The 14,611-nt window shown below is 38.8% G+C and overlaps 1 protein-coding gene across 5 annotated transcripts in view; it reads left to right on the top strand.

The window, feature by feature from the left end:
- The window catches only part of mcf2l2 (MCF.2 cell line derived transforming sequence-like 2), a 241,474-nt gene that overhangs the window by 206,780 nt on the left and 20,083 nt on the right, over window positions 1–14,611 (top strand). For 2 of the 5 annotated variants that reach the window (XM_030133254.1, XM_030133255.1), the window contains exons 28-32: window positions 702–797; window positions 4,963–5,061; window positions 7,663–7,734; window positions 8,143–8,253; window positions 12,066–12,175. In XM_030133254.1, coding sequence (XP_029989114.1) covers window positions 702–797; window positions 4,963–5,061; window positions 7,663–7,734; window positions 8,143–8,253; window positions 12,066–12,175 — 488 coding nt within the window. The remainder of the gene's footprint in view (window positions 1–701; window positions 798–4,962; window positions 5,062–7,662; window positions 7,735–8,142; window positions 8,254–12,065; window positions 12,176–14,611) is intronic. The other 3 variants (XM_030133256.1, XM_030133257.1, XM_030133258.1) reach the window with 3 other exon arrangements.

Below are 14,611 nucleotides of genomic sequence, written 5' to 3'. Positions count from 1 at the left end.
TCAAAGACTGCGATGCTGCCTAGAGGCGGAAAAATCATATCGGTGACAGAGCATAAAAGTGAATCCTTCATCCAATCTTCCTAGAGCAGAAACTACAATAAGAGTAGATGCCGGAGTAATATCCTTCCTTCTGGCAGAGCACAATTAAAATTCACCTTTTCAGAGTCAAACATCCCTGTACTAGCATAGAGGAGGGCTTATGTAATTGGACAATTCTTCAACAAGTGTGCCATTAAGGGTGATGCCCACATAAATGTTAATCAGCCAGTCTTTAAGAATGCTTTCAGTTACATCTGTGTGTTGCTTGGCAGCTATACTGCTAAATGTTACTGAAGAACTACATTACTTGCTGGAAGAAAGTTGGCATTTTTTCTTGCTATGTGTGAGTTTTATGAAGCCATGCCAGGTATGTGTTTAAACCATTACAGTGATTAGTGAACAGTAAAGGGAGGTTACGTTATACCTAACAACACCCCATGGCTGTTTTAAAATCACAACAAATCACTAACTCTCTGGGTGGATTTCTTATTTTCTCATATTTCCTGTTTCTGCCAAATTTATACTTTGCTGAAACAAGATATTAAAATAGTTTTGGTACCAAGTGAAGGTTCTTCAAGCAGTCCTTTGCTCCATTCTTCCTTTTTTCCTTGCTAATTAACTAACTTGTACTAACTCTGACTCCTTCTTACTTTCCCACTCAGCTGATGCTTCAGTCAGCCAATCAACCCACTCGGCTGCTAATGCTAGGAAACGCTTCACCTTACAGGGCCTTTCCAACAGGAGATCTCTTCCTGCAGGTAAAAGGAGTATGATGACATTTTGCGTCACCTCAAAAATCATCATTATCAGTCGTGTCACTGTGACGTCATAGTCGTCAATATCTGTTCTTTGTTTTTCATCTTTTTCTTACATTCGTCATCGTAAACATCCTTGGACTGAATCCATCAGTCCCTCTTATTGTCCTTCCAGTCCCGACTTCACGTATTGAATTGTGTGTCTCGTCTTACTGGATGAATCTTTCTGTGCACTGTAAAGGCCATTTACTCTGCTTTATCTGTTCACGAGTCATATGCATCTTTCTTAATGCCATAGGGACAATATAGTTTAGGAAAAGACAGAAGATGCACTGTGGAAGACAGCAGGAGACAGAAAAATGGACAGGGGAAATAGAGTCCCTGCAGCAGTGACACGGCGGCGAGGCTAAATTCTCCAGTGCGGCGCAGCACTAAATGTCACCCACTCACATTAGAGCTCTCATGACATTTGGGAGCATATTAACATTTTGGGAGGAGGACAGGACTTGACTCCAGGTTCTGCTTTTCTTGTAGTAGTGGACCACATGCACCGCTAATGAGAATGATGGGTTGGGTCGGAGGGGAGCGGGGGTCAGGTAATGGACTAGATCAACTGGTGAAACAAAAAACCCACAGTAATCTAGCTGAAGACATTTTCAAGAGAATCTCAATTAAAAATTATATGGATGTAGAAAGACAATGCTTAATAAATACATCGATGGAGCCTGATTTTTTTATCATAATAAAGATACTCCAGATAATGAAAAAGGCATAACGGTGCCATCTCCATCCAAGATTTTTTACAATGAACAAAGCCATGCAGCAGTAACTGTAGCTTGAAACTGAAGGAAATGCAGAAGTATATTAAAGCAGTGATTCTCAACTGGTGGGTCGCAACCCAAAAGTGGGTCACAAACCTGTTTACAGAGGGTCACAAGCCTTTGTCTGGGCAAAAAATAATGTTAAGAAACCAATCCTGTGCTGTATTTGTTATGGAGCTGAGCACCACCCATTCACATTCCCCAACAGTACTTGGCGGTAATGTGCTGTGATATGCTAATTAACACCAGACATTTCACAGCATAAAAGAAGACCCAAAAGTTTTTATTCATATCATGGCAAAACCCAGGTATGACAACGACTACATCACATATGGAGGACAAAAACCACAGTGTGTTTAATGCTTGAATAAGTGACTGAAGGTAGTTTTAATTTTTAACCGAGTGCACATTTTTGGTTTTGGTTCAAATGTACCCAATTTAGTGTTAAAGGGAATATTTCCATATTTAGCATCACCACCTACTGGTCAGTTTGGTTTATCACTAAACTTGTCTTCTGTGTTTTCACAGTGTGATATTCTGTATTATCTCAGATTCAAAACACACCATCTTTTTATTGATTAAATTTGAGAAGTTAAACGGTTATCAGTTATAGCCACAGCTTGTCATTGAGGGGTGATAGTGGGTCCTGAAGCCAGACCAGTTGAGAACCACTGTAAAATATATAAACCTAGGTGCTGGCTCCAAAAAATTCTCACTCAATTTACCTTAAAAAATAATGAATTCTCTGTAGGCTTCTGTGATTGACAGCGTTTAGGAAGTAACTGAAATTAATTGTTGTTTTTAGAACATTTGCGAGTTAACCCTGTATCTTTAAGTTAGATGTTGTCTTTCTTGGTGAGGTTCATTTATTACCTGTCAAACAAAGTGGTCACCCTTGCAAAAAATGAAGGAAAGCTTCAAAGCAGAAATCCACAAACCATTGGAGAAGGTCATTGTGACTACCTCCAGTTCTTTTACAAGACAAGACCACCCTAGTGCCTTTGGGGTCATTTGGAGCCAGGTCTACATTTTGGTGGAAAGCCTTGACAGATTAATTTTTCATTACAGAATTAACTCATTGTGCTCATGTTATGATACTCTCACAGGAGACTGAGCTTGTAAAATCGCGTTGTATGTCCTGCCAGTTCTTATAGCATTTGGAGTGCAAAATGTGCGCATTTTCTTTCTTTTTTTTTTTATATTTTTTTTTGAGCAATGTACCAGTACATACAAAGAAGTGGAATTACAGTGCATACATTATACATTGAATTTTATATAGATTTTCCCCCCATGCCCAAACCAATACCGAGGCCCTCTGAGAAGGGGCAACAGCAAGAGAAAGAACATTAAAACAAAGTCTCTGTGCAGTAGAAAATCAATTAAGTACAAGCAGTAACAAATCTGTGATATACAAAAGCAATAACTGAGCAAACAGAAAACAGATATTCGACCTTTCGCATGTTATTCAACAGCATATGATCATGTGTGAATTTATACCAAGATCTCTGGTTCACATAACCCTCAGTGCGTGGTATTTGACGCAGTGTGAACAAACACGCGGAAAGCCGATAATGCGTCCAGATAACACACCAATTAAAAGTGCCGTGTTTCTTTACACAAGTCACGATATCACATTGCTCACAGCCAGACCAGACTTTACATGTTAATGCTGATCTTAACCCTAAACCTGTATTTTAAATAATAGCCTCATCATGGCAGCAGCTCCTCTTGTATAAATGCCTCATAAACACCTACTGCCATACAACACATGCACACACTCCTGAATCCTTCAATGAATGCAGTGTCTGCTCTATGAGACAGAAATCAATGGCAGATCAATGGCAGAAGTCTACCTGCTGAATAGGACTGTCCATTAACAGTACTAGTGGGTGCTGCTTCCGTCTGTTCACCACTGCACAGAGTCCGCTCAATAAACTGAAGAAAAGGCCTCTCCATCTGGCCTGCCTAGCACATTTACAACACAACTGACTTTACACTAAATCAACTTTCTACATGGTGGAGAATGAGATGATGAAAGCCCTGTTAGCGCAAATAAATAAATAAAACCTACACATCACTTTTGTGTTACGGTGATGTTGCATCAGGTATACTGAGGTATTCAGGCTGCCAATGAGTGACAGGCTGTCACTTTATATACTGTGATTTAAATCTAATGGGACTTCTCTTATCATGTTAATGAACTGCACCCCAGCAATTACTTCCATATCTATGTTCCAATATACATTAACATCTTTCAAGAATTTATTCACATCCACAGTAAAAAAGAACCTCAAACCGTTTTCTAAAATAGTCAACAGATAATGTTTGATCCCCAAAGGTCAACATAATACTTGATGATTAGTGTGAGTTTTTCTTGGCATATTCTCTGGAAAACATGTCAAACTTGCACTAAGGATAGTCAGTAGGCTCTGTCAGCTGCAAAAAAAAAAAAAAACAATGTGTGCACACTTGAAAACCCTCTGACTTATCGGGCGCATTACTGCCCCCAGTGGCCTGAATTATCAGTGCATGGCAAAGTTTTTGGACAGACAGACGGACGGATGACCAACTGATGACTATACCCTGTGGCCAGTGCGGCTGAGGGTAAAAACTACACTAGTACAAAACTAAATCAACAGGTTTTGAGATGTCTGCTGCCTTTCTAACACAAAAGAGTGATTTGAAAAACTGCTCAAGACTTTACGTTAAGCCTGTATTCTTTATAATAATAATAATAATTAATGGCCAGATGTTGAAAGTTAAGTTCTTCCTGGAAACAACGGTGCAAAAGAATTGGTAAAAAAGACATTCTCTGACACTTTTATTGCAAAGAAAACATGCAGACACCTAGGTAGTCTCTTATAATGGCAGTCTTAAAAGGGTTAACACACTTAACTCCATCTGATGTCAATGAACATGTGACTGGAAGCGTCTTAAAAAACCTGGAGTTGATGTTTTCTTTATTTCATACATTTCACCTTTTTCCATACATTTTCATTTTCTTGCACTGTCACTATTGTAATGGATTACATTTGAACTGTCTGGACAAACCTCACTCATATTCAGATATCTGCCTGCTGGATGAGTAGTCACGGTTTTATCATAAAAAACTTTGTGATTTGATATGAGGACAATGCGAGAGCTGATAATAACTAACCGTGCTTTATCTTATTCTTTGTCTCACTTTGTCATCCTTTTCGCCTTCTTTTACACATCTGGCAACTACCCCAATTTCTGAAATCCACCACTGTTTTTTCTCTTCATTCCTTCCATCTTCACTTTCTGCTATTTTTGCCCTTCCTATTTTTGCCCCCCACCCCCTCCTCCCTGACCGTCTCCGGCTATAGAACCTGCTGCTAAGGAGGCAGAGGTCCCCCGCCGCTTCTCTCTCACCTCCTCTCTCGCCTCCTCCTCTTCCTCTACCTTCGCCGCACGACGCACAAAAGGTACCTGATTAGCCCTCTGGTGTCGTTACTCTCTTTCTTTATTTTTCTCCTGATATTTTCTTTCTTACACTTTGGCGAGAGAACATGAATAATGTACAGTCTTGGGTTTGGGAGATGTGTTAATGTGTGTGTGTGTGTATGTGTGATGTTTCATGCTGTTACGTACAAAGAATAATCAAATGTGTCTTTATAAAGGGTTAATGTTTAAAGTAAAAAGAATGATCGAATAGAAAAACTTCCAAGATAAGAAAACATTGTTTATACAGGTTTGGCCTTTGGTACATGCAGGGTATGATTTTGTGAAAATGCAATTGCAATTTCATGCATTGTGTGTCACCCTTGACCAAAACTCAAACTTGAATTTAATCATTTATGAGAAAAGGGGGCGTATGTGCGGGCATGTATAGGAAGGAGACGAAAAAAGCCATTTTCTTATTACCTTCTCCCCATTTATGACTCTCTTGAAATTTATGAGATGCATAGAGAAAGTCAAGCTTCTTGTGAGAATCAAAACAATGTTAAAGGGGGAAAAGCTGCAAATGAGTAGAGATACTTTTTTTTTTTAAAGGAATGGTAAGGAAATAAGAATTTTGATAAGCTGACATTTGGAACGCAGTGTGACATTCAAAGTGGCAGTACAAGTGCAATTTACGCCAAGAATACAGATGAGAAGTTCATTTTCAGCAGGCAGAGGCAGGAGACAAATTAAAAACACCAGAGGAGCGCTACTGAAGTTTCCCTTGCACTCTTAAAACTCGGTCTGCTTTTGTTCTGCTTTTTTTCTGTGCATAAAGGCTGTTTTTCACTAACATTTGACCAAAAGAAGTCAAGGATATTGCTGTGGCTTTTTGGCCCCAGAAATTAATTATCATCCATATTTTCCACTAATACTGAGTGAACATATACTGGTGCATTTGTGATACAGCAACACACAGCCTCTAGTGTTGATGTCACAGTGTCTTTTTTATGGGATTGGATGGGATTGTCTTTCCTTAATGTGAATGTAAATCTTGACAGAGAACTGACCTGATTGCCCAATATGTCTGACTGTTTTGTTTTAGGTGTTTTTTTTGTTTTTTTTTTACCCCAACCCCTGAAGAGGAGGCAAGGGGTATTGATTTTGGTTTGGTTTGTTTGTTAACACTCCAGCAGTAAAACTACTGTTGGTTGAATTCATATTAAATTGGGTTTATAGATTGCCAGTGACCCAGAATAGATCTGACTAAATTTTAGGAAAAGTAGGTCAAAGTACAAATTTTTTATGCATTTTAAAATCTTTTTTTTTCCCCCCTATTTACTTATAATGGGTGAAATTTCAAATGTCTGCAGCAGCAAAACTGTTGGTTGAATTCATACCAAAGTGGGTTTATAGATTGCCAGTGACCCAGAATAGATGTCATTATATTTTTTGGGAAAAGTAGGTCAAAGGTAAAATTTGTATTGAATTTTTAAAATCTTTTTTCTTCTCCCATTTACTTATAATGGGCGAAATTTCAAATGTCTATAAAAGCATCAATTTTGTTTCAATTTACTTCAAACTTGGCACATACAGTTTATAGAGGCAATTCATATGCTGATGTCACCACACGTATAGACATGATGACATCAGCAGGATCGATGCCAAAATAAGCTACAATATGTGCGAGGGGTGGGGTTTGTTATGCCACCACTTGTTTTGCTTTCTTTTTTTTTTTTTTTTTAGCTTTGCATAGTCTGAAAAGCCTTGTTTCTGGGAGATGAATGTAAAGTAAACTTGTCAAGCATATTCTTCATTACAACAGTTATCTAATTTTAAAAATACATATCTAATTTTGTTGTAAATATATGTTAGGTAATTTTAGATGTTCAGGTAACATTCAGATACAGATTAACTTTATTGATCCTTAGGGGAAATCCATTATTTATATACTATTTATACTATACTTTTACACTATTCAACTAAATTTTACAAGTAACAAGTTAAAGCAATAGGTTGCATGATATACCAACTGGAGGATAAGCAAAACTTGCTTAAATCTGGGCTTTTTAAAAAGATGTTCCAGGCACATTGTGGTTGAGGTTATGGTTTTTGTGGTTTGACAAATTTTGCTAGGCTAGATTTCTAGTCAAGCAAAATGTGCGTACTTGCTTAGTACTAGAAAGTTTGCTTATATTTAAGAATATTTGGCTTCTTTCTAGTGGGGCTGTTTTTGCAGTTTGTCCACTGTCACAATGTATGAAAGTCCAGGACATCCGTTTTGGAAATAATTAACATTATTAAATGATTGATGACTAATGAAAAATGATTGGAAGCCTTTGTTTTCCACCAAACAGACAAATGTTGAGTGTTTATTCAACGCTGTTCTCCATATTGTTTTCCGGCTCCTTGCTGTTATCTAGAAATTGCATAAATGTTGTGGCTCGTACCATAACTGTCTGATTGGAGTCATTAACATTTTCATAAATGGCACCTGTGTCTGGATGAAGCCACAAACAAAAAGACTGAAGTTAATGTGACTCATTTCATGTCAGAAGGGGGCTTTGCTCTAAGTGATGTCAGACGGTTCGTTTGAGGTGGACTAATCATGCTTCTTATTGGTTGCCTGTATTTTCTTTGGCCAGGTCCTCTCTCTTCTAGCATAAAGAGCAAGAGACATGAGATAAAGAGCGATCCCACTCCATTCGGTTATGAAGGTACATCAATGTGCTGAGATTTGTCTTTTTTTAATTTACCTGCACAAAGCATGTTAGATGTTTGAGCTTAATATTTATTTCATTTTGTGTATGTGTGCATGTATTAGTGTGCTTGTTAAGATTCCACTTTTTCTGTTTGGTTCTTGCTGTGTTATTGATTTGCGTTATGTTGTGTAAAGTGATGTGATGTTTGAAATTGCATGACAATCAATGGAAAATCACATCAGTAAATTGTTTTGGTTGTGGGTTTTTTTTTAGGCTTGGTTCATTTCCGCATGCATAGAGTAGTTGTGTGAAACCACACAGACTGGATTTTCGTCCCGGTTCCCCTCTCATGTGAAACTGTGGTTGTAGTTGAGTGACCTCGGTCATAAACAGGATGGTATAAAGCGTTTGGCTTCCCTTCAGATACTTTACGTGGTGCTATGGCTGCAGTCGGGAAACGTCAGAGCATGATTAGCAGTACTGGTAGTGCTGCTGGTGGCACCTCAGCCGTCCCTAGATCCACCTCCCAACCAGGTAACAACTTCAGACCAAGACCTGTCTATCATTTATTTGTATTATTGTTTTGGTGGAACCCGTTTCTGCTTTGAGTTTTTTTTAACTTGAATAAATGAATTGTTTCATTTAACCTTTTGGTATAGAAGAGTTACCATGATTTTACTATGTTTTATTGTTTCAGAGTTTAATTCCTGATATTTGACTAAATCTTCCTTTCCAGCATGTAGAAAAGTACCCTTGAAAAACAATCCCCAAGTTATGCCTCTAGTTTTTTCATATATTACATTACTTTATAGTGTTTTATGTACCGTACTGTGGAGAAACATGTGGCTACCCTTAGCTTTGTTGTTTTTGCAGGGTTGAATTGAGCATGCATAATTATTTCTCAGTCTATTTTCTTTAGATGCAACAAGAAATACAGGAAATATATGCACAGTATTAAAAGCACCGAAAATATCAAACCTAAATGACATCTAGAGGCTTAAGTCAGTATATAGTGTGACCTTCAACAACAAAAACTAGTCCAGACAATAGGAAATGTTTGACATGCTAAATGAAACCTGGTGTCTCAATAAAAGTAAAGGTCATTCAGTGCTAAGGGATGTCACACTAGTACTTCACACTTTGGTCTGTTGATATATATTTTTAAACGTACGTATTTCCTGTATATACTGGTTGTATCTTAATACAGGAACTAAGAATTACATGTGTGTGGTCATAGAAACTTGGCTAAAAATTAGTCCATATGATCAATAGAACTCTAAACACTATGGCCAAAATTATGTCCTTGAACTTAAAGTTATGTATGACTTTCATCACCAATCTTTCATCAAATCTGTAAAACCCAAGTCATAGCCTGAGCATCACAAATCTGTAAGTCTTTCTGTGATTATGCACCTGAATCTCTGAATTTTTTTTCCCTCACAGTGAACAATTTTGAAGTGTTCTCCACCATAAACAACACATTTGTTTACAAACAGAGCCAGTAGGTCACTAAAGGCGGCCATACACTGTGCGATTATTTCGATCGTATTTCGATCACGCAGCTCTATCTCAACCTGTGCGAATCAATCGTAAAGTCAGGCTCACAATTTATGTTCTCACACTGTACGGACTGATGCTCGTATGCGACCTGACTGCTCACACTGTAGGACCATACACCAGAGGACGCACCACAAGTTCCAGTGTTGTATCCAGAAATACAACGTTAAAATACCAAGGAATCCAAAAGTGCATAGACGATTGTGTATTAGCTTGAGTCACGAAATGGTAGTGCTAAACAAAAACCAACGAGCTGCTTTGGCAATATGTGCCATTATCTGCGGGGAATCAGAAAAGAAGAAAAAACAAGAACATGTTTGGTGCAGGAATTGGTTGGCCAGATGTGGACAGTATGGGCTGTCAGTCCTACAGCGGGAACTAGAGGTAAGCGGCAAAAGCTAAACTGCACTAGGCCAATAGCCAGCTACTGTAAGCTTAGAATTAGCTTACAGTAGCTGGCTATTATTATATTGGTGCATGCACAGTGTGAGAATTTGAGGCCCATCGGCTCGTGGCACTGCTTTGACAGTGCGATACACTCACGAGGAGTGAGCAGGATTTCAAACAGCTCCGTTTTCCTCGCGAACACACGATTGCTGGTCGTGAAGTGGTCGTGAGGTGTTAATCGCTTCTCCTTACCCCATGTACACTGCACGAAGCACGACACACGATTAGAGGCACATCTGGCCTGATCCCAGAAACAGTCGCACAAGTGAGAAATCGTCTCTAAAATCACACAGTGTATGACCACCTTAAGGAATTTTCAGAAATTTGTTACGACGTGCATTGTGGGAAGTGGGGCTTCTCACAACTGCAGTAGCAAGAGGCAATGAAGCCGTTTCTGTGTTTGTTGCCACTGCGGCCATAATGGGGCTGCGTGGTGCACCACTTCGCACAATGCATGTTGCGACAAATTTCTGAAAATGCCTGAGTGATGTACCGGCTCTGTTTGTAAACAAATGGACTGTTTATGGTGGACTACACTTAGAAATTGTTCATTGTGAGGGAAGAGATTCAGGTGCATAATCACGGAAAGACTTATGGATTGGTGATACTTAGGCTGTGACTCCGGTTTTACAGATTTGATGAAAAATTGGTGACAAAAGTTATACGCAGCTTTAATATACATGACATTCTACCACAGGTTACAGAAAGTCTGTCCAGCTGTCTTTGTAAAGCAGTTTAAAAGGCCAGGTTGCCTCATTTGTACAATTGCTAAATACAGATGAACATCTGAGCACATTAATTCATCGGAATGCTACTTATGCTGCTGGGCATCAGGTTGATATTAGCAACTAAAGCTACTCAACATTACCTGCTGAGGTAATAGGGACACAATGAACAAAATGGAAACTGTGCACTGTCATATTCTGTGTCTTGTTACTAGTCACCTGAAAATGCAAGTGGGAGAATAGTTACCTGTTGTCATTGCACTGAAAATGGCAGTGGGTTCACATATACAGAAAACTAGCACATTAACCCATGGGGATCCACGGGTTCTAAATGTGGTCGTTTTTATGCTGTTGTGTATTCATGCATGCTGTACTGCATTTGTCCAGCAGTCACCGCCAAAGCGTTCTGGCCATAGCAACATGATTGTAAGTATGTATTGTCGTCCAAAATTAGTAATATCTCCCAAAAACTTGGTCCTATCAACTTGTTGTTTTCGCTAGTCTGTTCCTTGACCAAAAATACATAAGTATGCCAAACTGCAGCAGTCAGCTTTGTCTGGATTTTGTGTGAATCCCCAGACACACACACGAATGCATGCACAGAGAGACCACTTGGCTTTTATAAAAGAGATGTTCACATAACTCTATATACACTGCACGGGTGGCTCAAAGTAGTCAACTATTATTGATGTTGAATCGGTGCAAGAAAATGTCCAGACCTGTACCCCGCTGAAAACCTCTGGGATGTGATCAAGAGGAAGATGGATGATCATGTAAGAAAATTGAGCTGCTTACATTTTAGCTGCAGCAGTGAACGGCTGGTGGAGAGCATGCCATGAAGCATGAAAGCTGTGATTAAAAAACCAAGGTCATGGGACGCCCTCGTAGCTCACCGGGTACAACATGAACCATGTACTGTAGCGGGCCCTGGTTCAACTCCTGCCTTCTCTCTTTGCTTTTCTGTTTCTACCAAGTCTCTTCTTATCATCTATCATGAACCTGTTTGTCGTTTTGATTAATAACGATTTTATTCGCAATTTGGGAGGAATGTTCTCCATCTTTGCTTCAGTGAGAGACTGGGTAGTATTCAAATGAACAGAGGATTCTTGTCTGGACCACATAAAAATCAGGTTTTTCTAGGCTAATTCATTTCATCAGGTATTAAATTATCAAATATGATTCTGTATTAGATAGAAAGTTTAATACTGGACACTAATAAGAGACATTTTCGCTGAGTAGCCTGATAAACAAAAGTCATTTTTTAGTGTGATCTGGATGGAACTATGAACACGTCTTTGATTGTGACATTAACTGCTGTTTTTAAATTACAGGTTATTGCATGTTTTTTCATAAATTGTCTCTGTGATGCATTTTCAGTAATCAGGGTTTGCCGGTACTTCAGAGTCTGAAACCTGGCTACAGACTTAATTGCATAGAGACTCATCAACTTGCATGATTATGTAGAACAAATTATTTATCTCTGCAGCCATATTTCTGTCTCGTTAGTGACTTCCATCATCTGCCAAGTGGGCTGATAATCTCCACTCTTTTTTTTTTTTTTTTTTTTTTTTTTTACGAGTACACTTGGTGGTTAATATGTGTATCAACTCCATTCAGGTTGGACCCAGCGGCGCCTCCCTTCTATGGACACAGAGGACTTTGAGACAATCCCATCCAGCGGTGAAGAATCCTCCAACTCTTCAGAAGAGGAGGGCAGTAATAAGAATGTGAGTAACGCTCTGGAGAACTGACCCTTTACAAAGCCCTTCCAAGAACAGCCTTTGTTCAATACTACCTTATCAACTGTAACTAGGCTCAGGGGGTCTGTCCAGCTCTCAGACAGAGTGAAAAAAACAGAAATGGTGTGTGTGTGTGTGTGTATGGGATCCACAAGTCAAACAGCGGGTATCCTCAAGGTTTAGAGAGGGCTCCTGTGTTTCTCGCTTGTCTGAAGTCAATAAATTAAAAGAAGAAATGCTGGGTATGGATTCAACAGTGACCTTACTCACAGCTGAATCCATCAAACTTGACTGGATCACTGACCAGAACACATAAACAGACTATGATTTAATATATGTTGCCTGGACTTATATTTGATCGTGTTTGATGTGATAGATAGGTGATCAGGCTTCCATCAGAAATCTTTGCAATTGTTCTGAAATATTAGAGAAATGTCACTAAAAAGCCCTACAATTTACACTTGAAAGTAACAGTAACAATTTAAGGTTTATTCACTAACAGCCAGTCCTAAAATAACTCACAACGAAACTATTGTTAGCTAGCTTAGCCCACTGTTGTTAGCAAGCAATGACAGTGGAATAGTAATTTATTATCAGTCATCTTTTAATCCAAGTTAGGTAATTAGGTACCATTTGAGGATAAGTTAATAGTGAATTGCACATAAAAGAAACACCAGTAATGATTGAAAATGAAGACACATTTTAGAATAAACAGCATCAGGTAGTTTTGCACTAGTAACCAAATGACCAATCAGAAACATATAAGATACCTTAATAAAATTAGACTAGCCTTTGCTCTGAAAGGTAGATGAGTAGACCGATTGGAGATTTAATATGCAGCTGAAAACTATGTATATTCATAATATAATTTAGCCAACAAAAAAATAATTTTACTTGAAGCAACACTAACATTAGCTCACTTAGCACACAGTTGATGGCAAACAGAAAAATATGTCTTACAACCATTACTGTTGTTTTTGTATCTTGTATTATGTATGTTATGTATCTTGCTCAGCCTCAAATGGTGCACAACTACGTTTGTTAATGTTAAAATATAAGAAAGTTATGACTAATGGTGAACCATTTTTATTTACCTGCAACTGTGTCCTATAATAGCGAAACATTAGCATCCTTCAAAAACAGTTTATATTGATCAAATGAATGACACTGCCATTCTGTTTACATGATATATCAGAACTATTATTCCAGAAAGTTGCCATTGTTTTCTGTGTTATATCTTTATAGCAGCGTATGACTTTCATCACAATTTTTTTTTTCAAATTTGTAAAACCCGAGTGTTAGCCTAATTATCACTAATCCATTAGTCTTTCCATGCTTATGCACCTGAATCACTTCCTTCACGGTGAACAACAAAACACAGTCCGCTTGTTTACATAACAAACCGAAACGTCACTCTGGCCTTTTTGGAAATTTTGTCGGAAAGTGGATTGTGGGAAGCGAAAGTGGTTTCTCACAGATTCAACAAAAACATCATTCTCCAGTCCACCAGGATTGTTTTAAAGAATGAGTATAGTCGGTGGATGGAGGTAAAGGTGACATTCGAGTTCAGCACTCATGAAGAGACAGCAAAATTGTTACTGCGTTAAATTCCCATTCCCACAATGCACTTCGTGACAAAATTTCCGAAAAGGCCCAAGTGATATTTTGGTTTGTTATGTAGGAAACTGTGTTTATGATGGAGTCATGTTTGAAGTTGGTCACCATGAGGGAAGTGATTCAGGTGCATAAGCACGGAACAACTAATGGATTAGTGATAATTAGGATATCACTTGGGTTTTACAAATGTGAAAAAAAAATTTGCGATCAAAGTCAAATGCTGCTTTAACGGATATTGTTGAGAACACCTGGAAGTGACATTCTTGACAGGTAAAATTAATCAAAGTGGATGGGACTGTATACAGTAATTTGATGTAAATCTTCACTTCATTTAGTTAATAAATTAGTTAAGTTGGATCTTCTTGATGTCATTCTTAAAGGAAATGAAAAAAGTTCTTGTTGTCACATTGTCATTTAAGTAGTTTGATCTGACCCAGTCCAGAACTGTTGGGACCCAACAGTTCCCATCAGCTTTTACCATTAATCATCAGTTTGTGCTATCAGTCATTGCCCCATGACAGAGTTCGGCTCACCCATTGTATCCACTCCACTCATCTTTCACCCCCCCCCCCCCCCCCCCCCCCCCCCAAAAGAGGACCCCTGTGCTGCTTAATTACTTCCCATGGACGAGTGTCTCATTAGCAGCGGGCTCTGACGACTTGACATTTAAGAAAGTCGGGATGAGAGGGGGAAGGATTACAGCGGCACAGGTCTGCTGGGGATGGCAGCCTTTCCAGATCCATTAAAATCTGTGTGATGTACAGTAGAGAGGCACAAAGGCGAACACACAGGCCGGCGCACACACAA

This window comes from Sphaeramia orbicularis, chromosome 4, assembly GCF_902148855.1.
Source record: "Sphaeramia orbicularis chromosome 4, fSphaOr1.1, whole genome shotgun sequence".
Lineage (NCBI taxonomy): Eukaryota > Metazoa > Chordata > Actinopteri > Kurtiformes > Apogonidae > Sphaeramia > Sphaeramia orbicularis.
The sequence above is the reverse complement of the archived record's forward strand: the minus strand, read 5'-3'. Positions and strand labels throughout refer to the sequence as shown.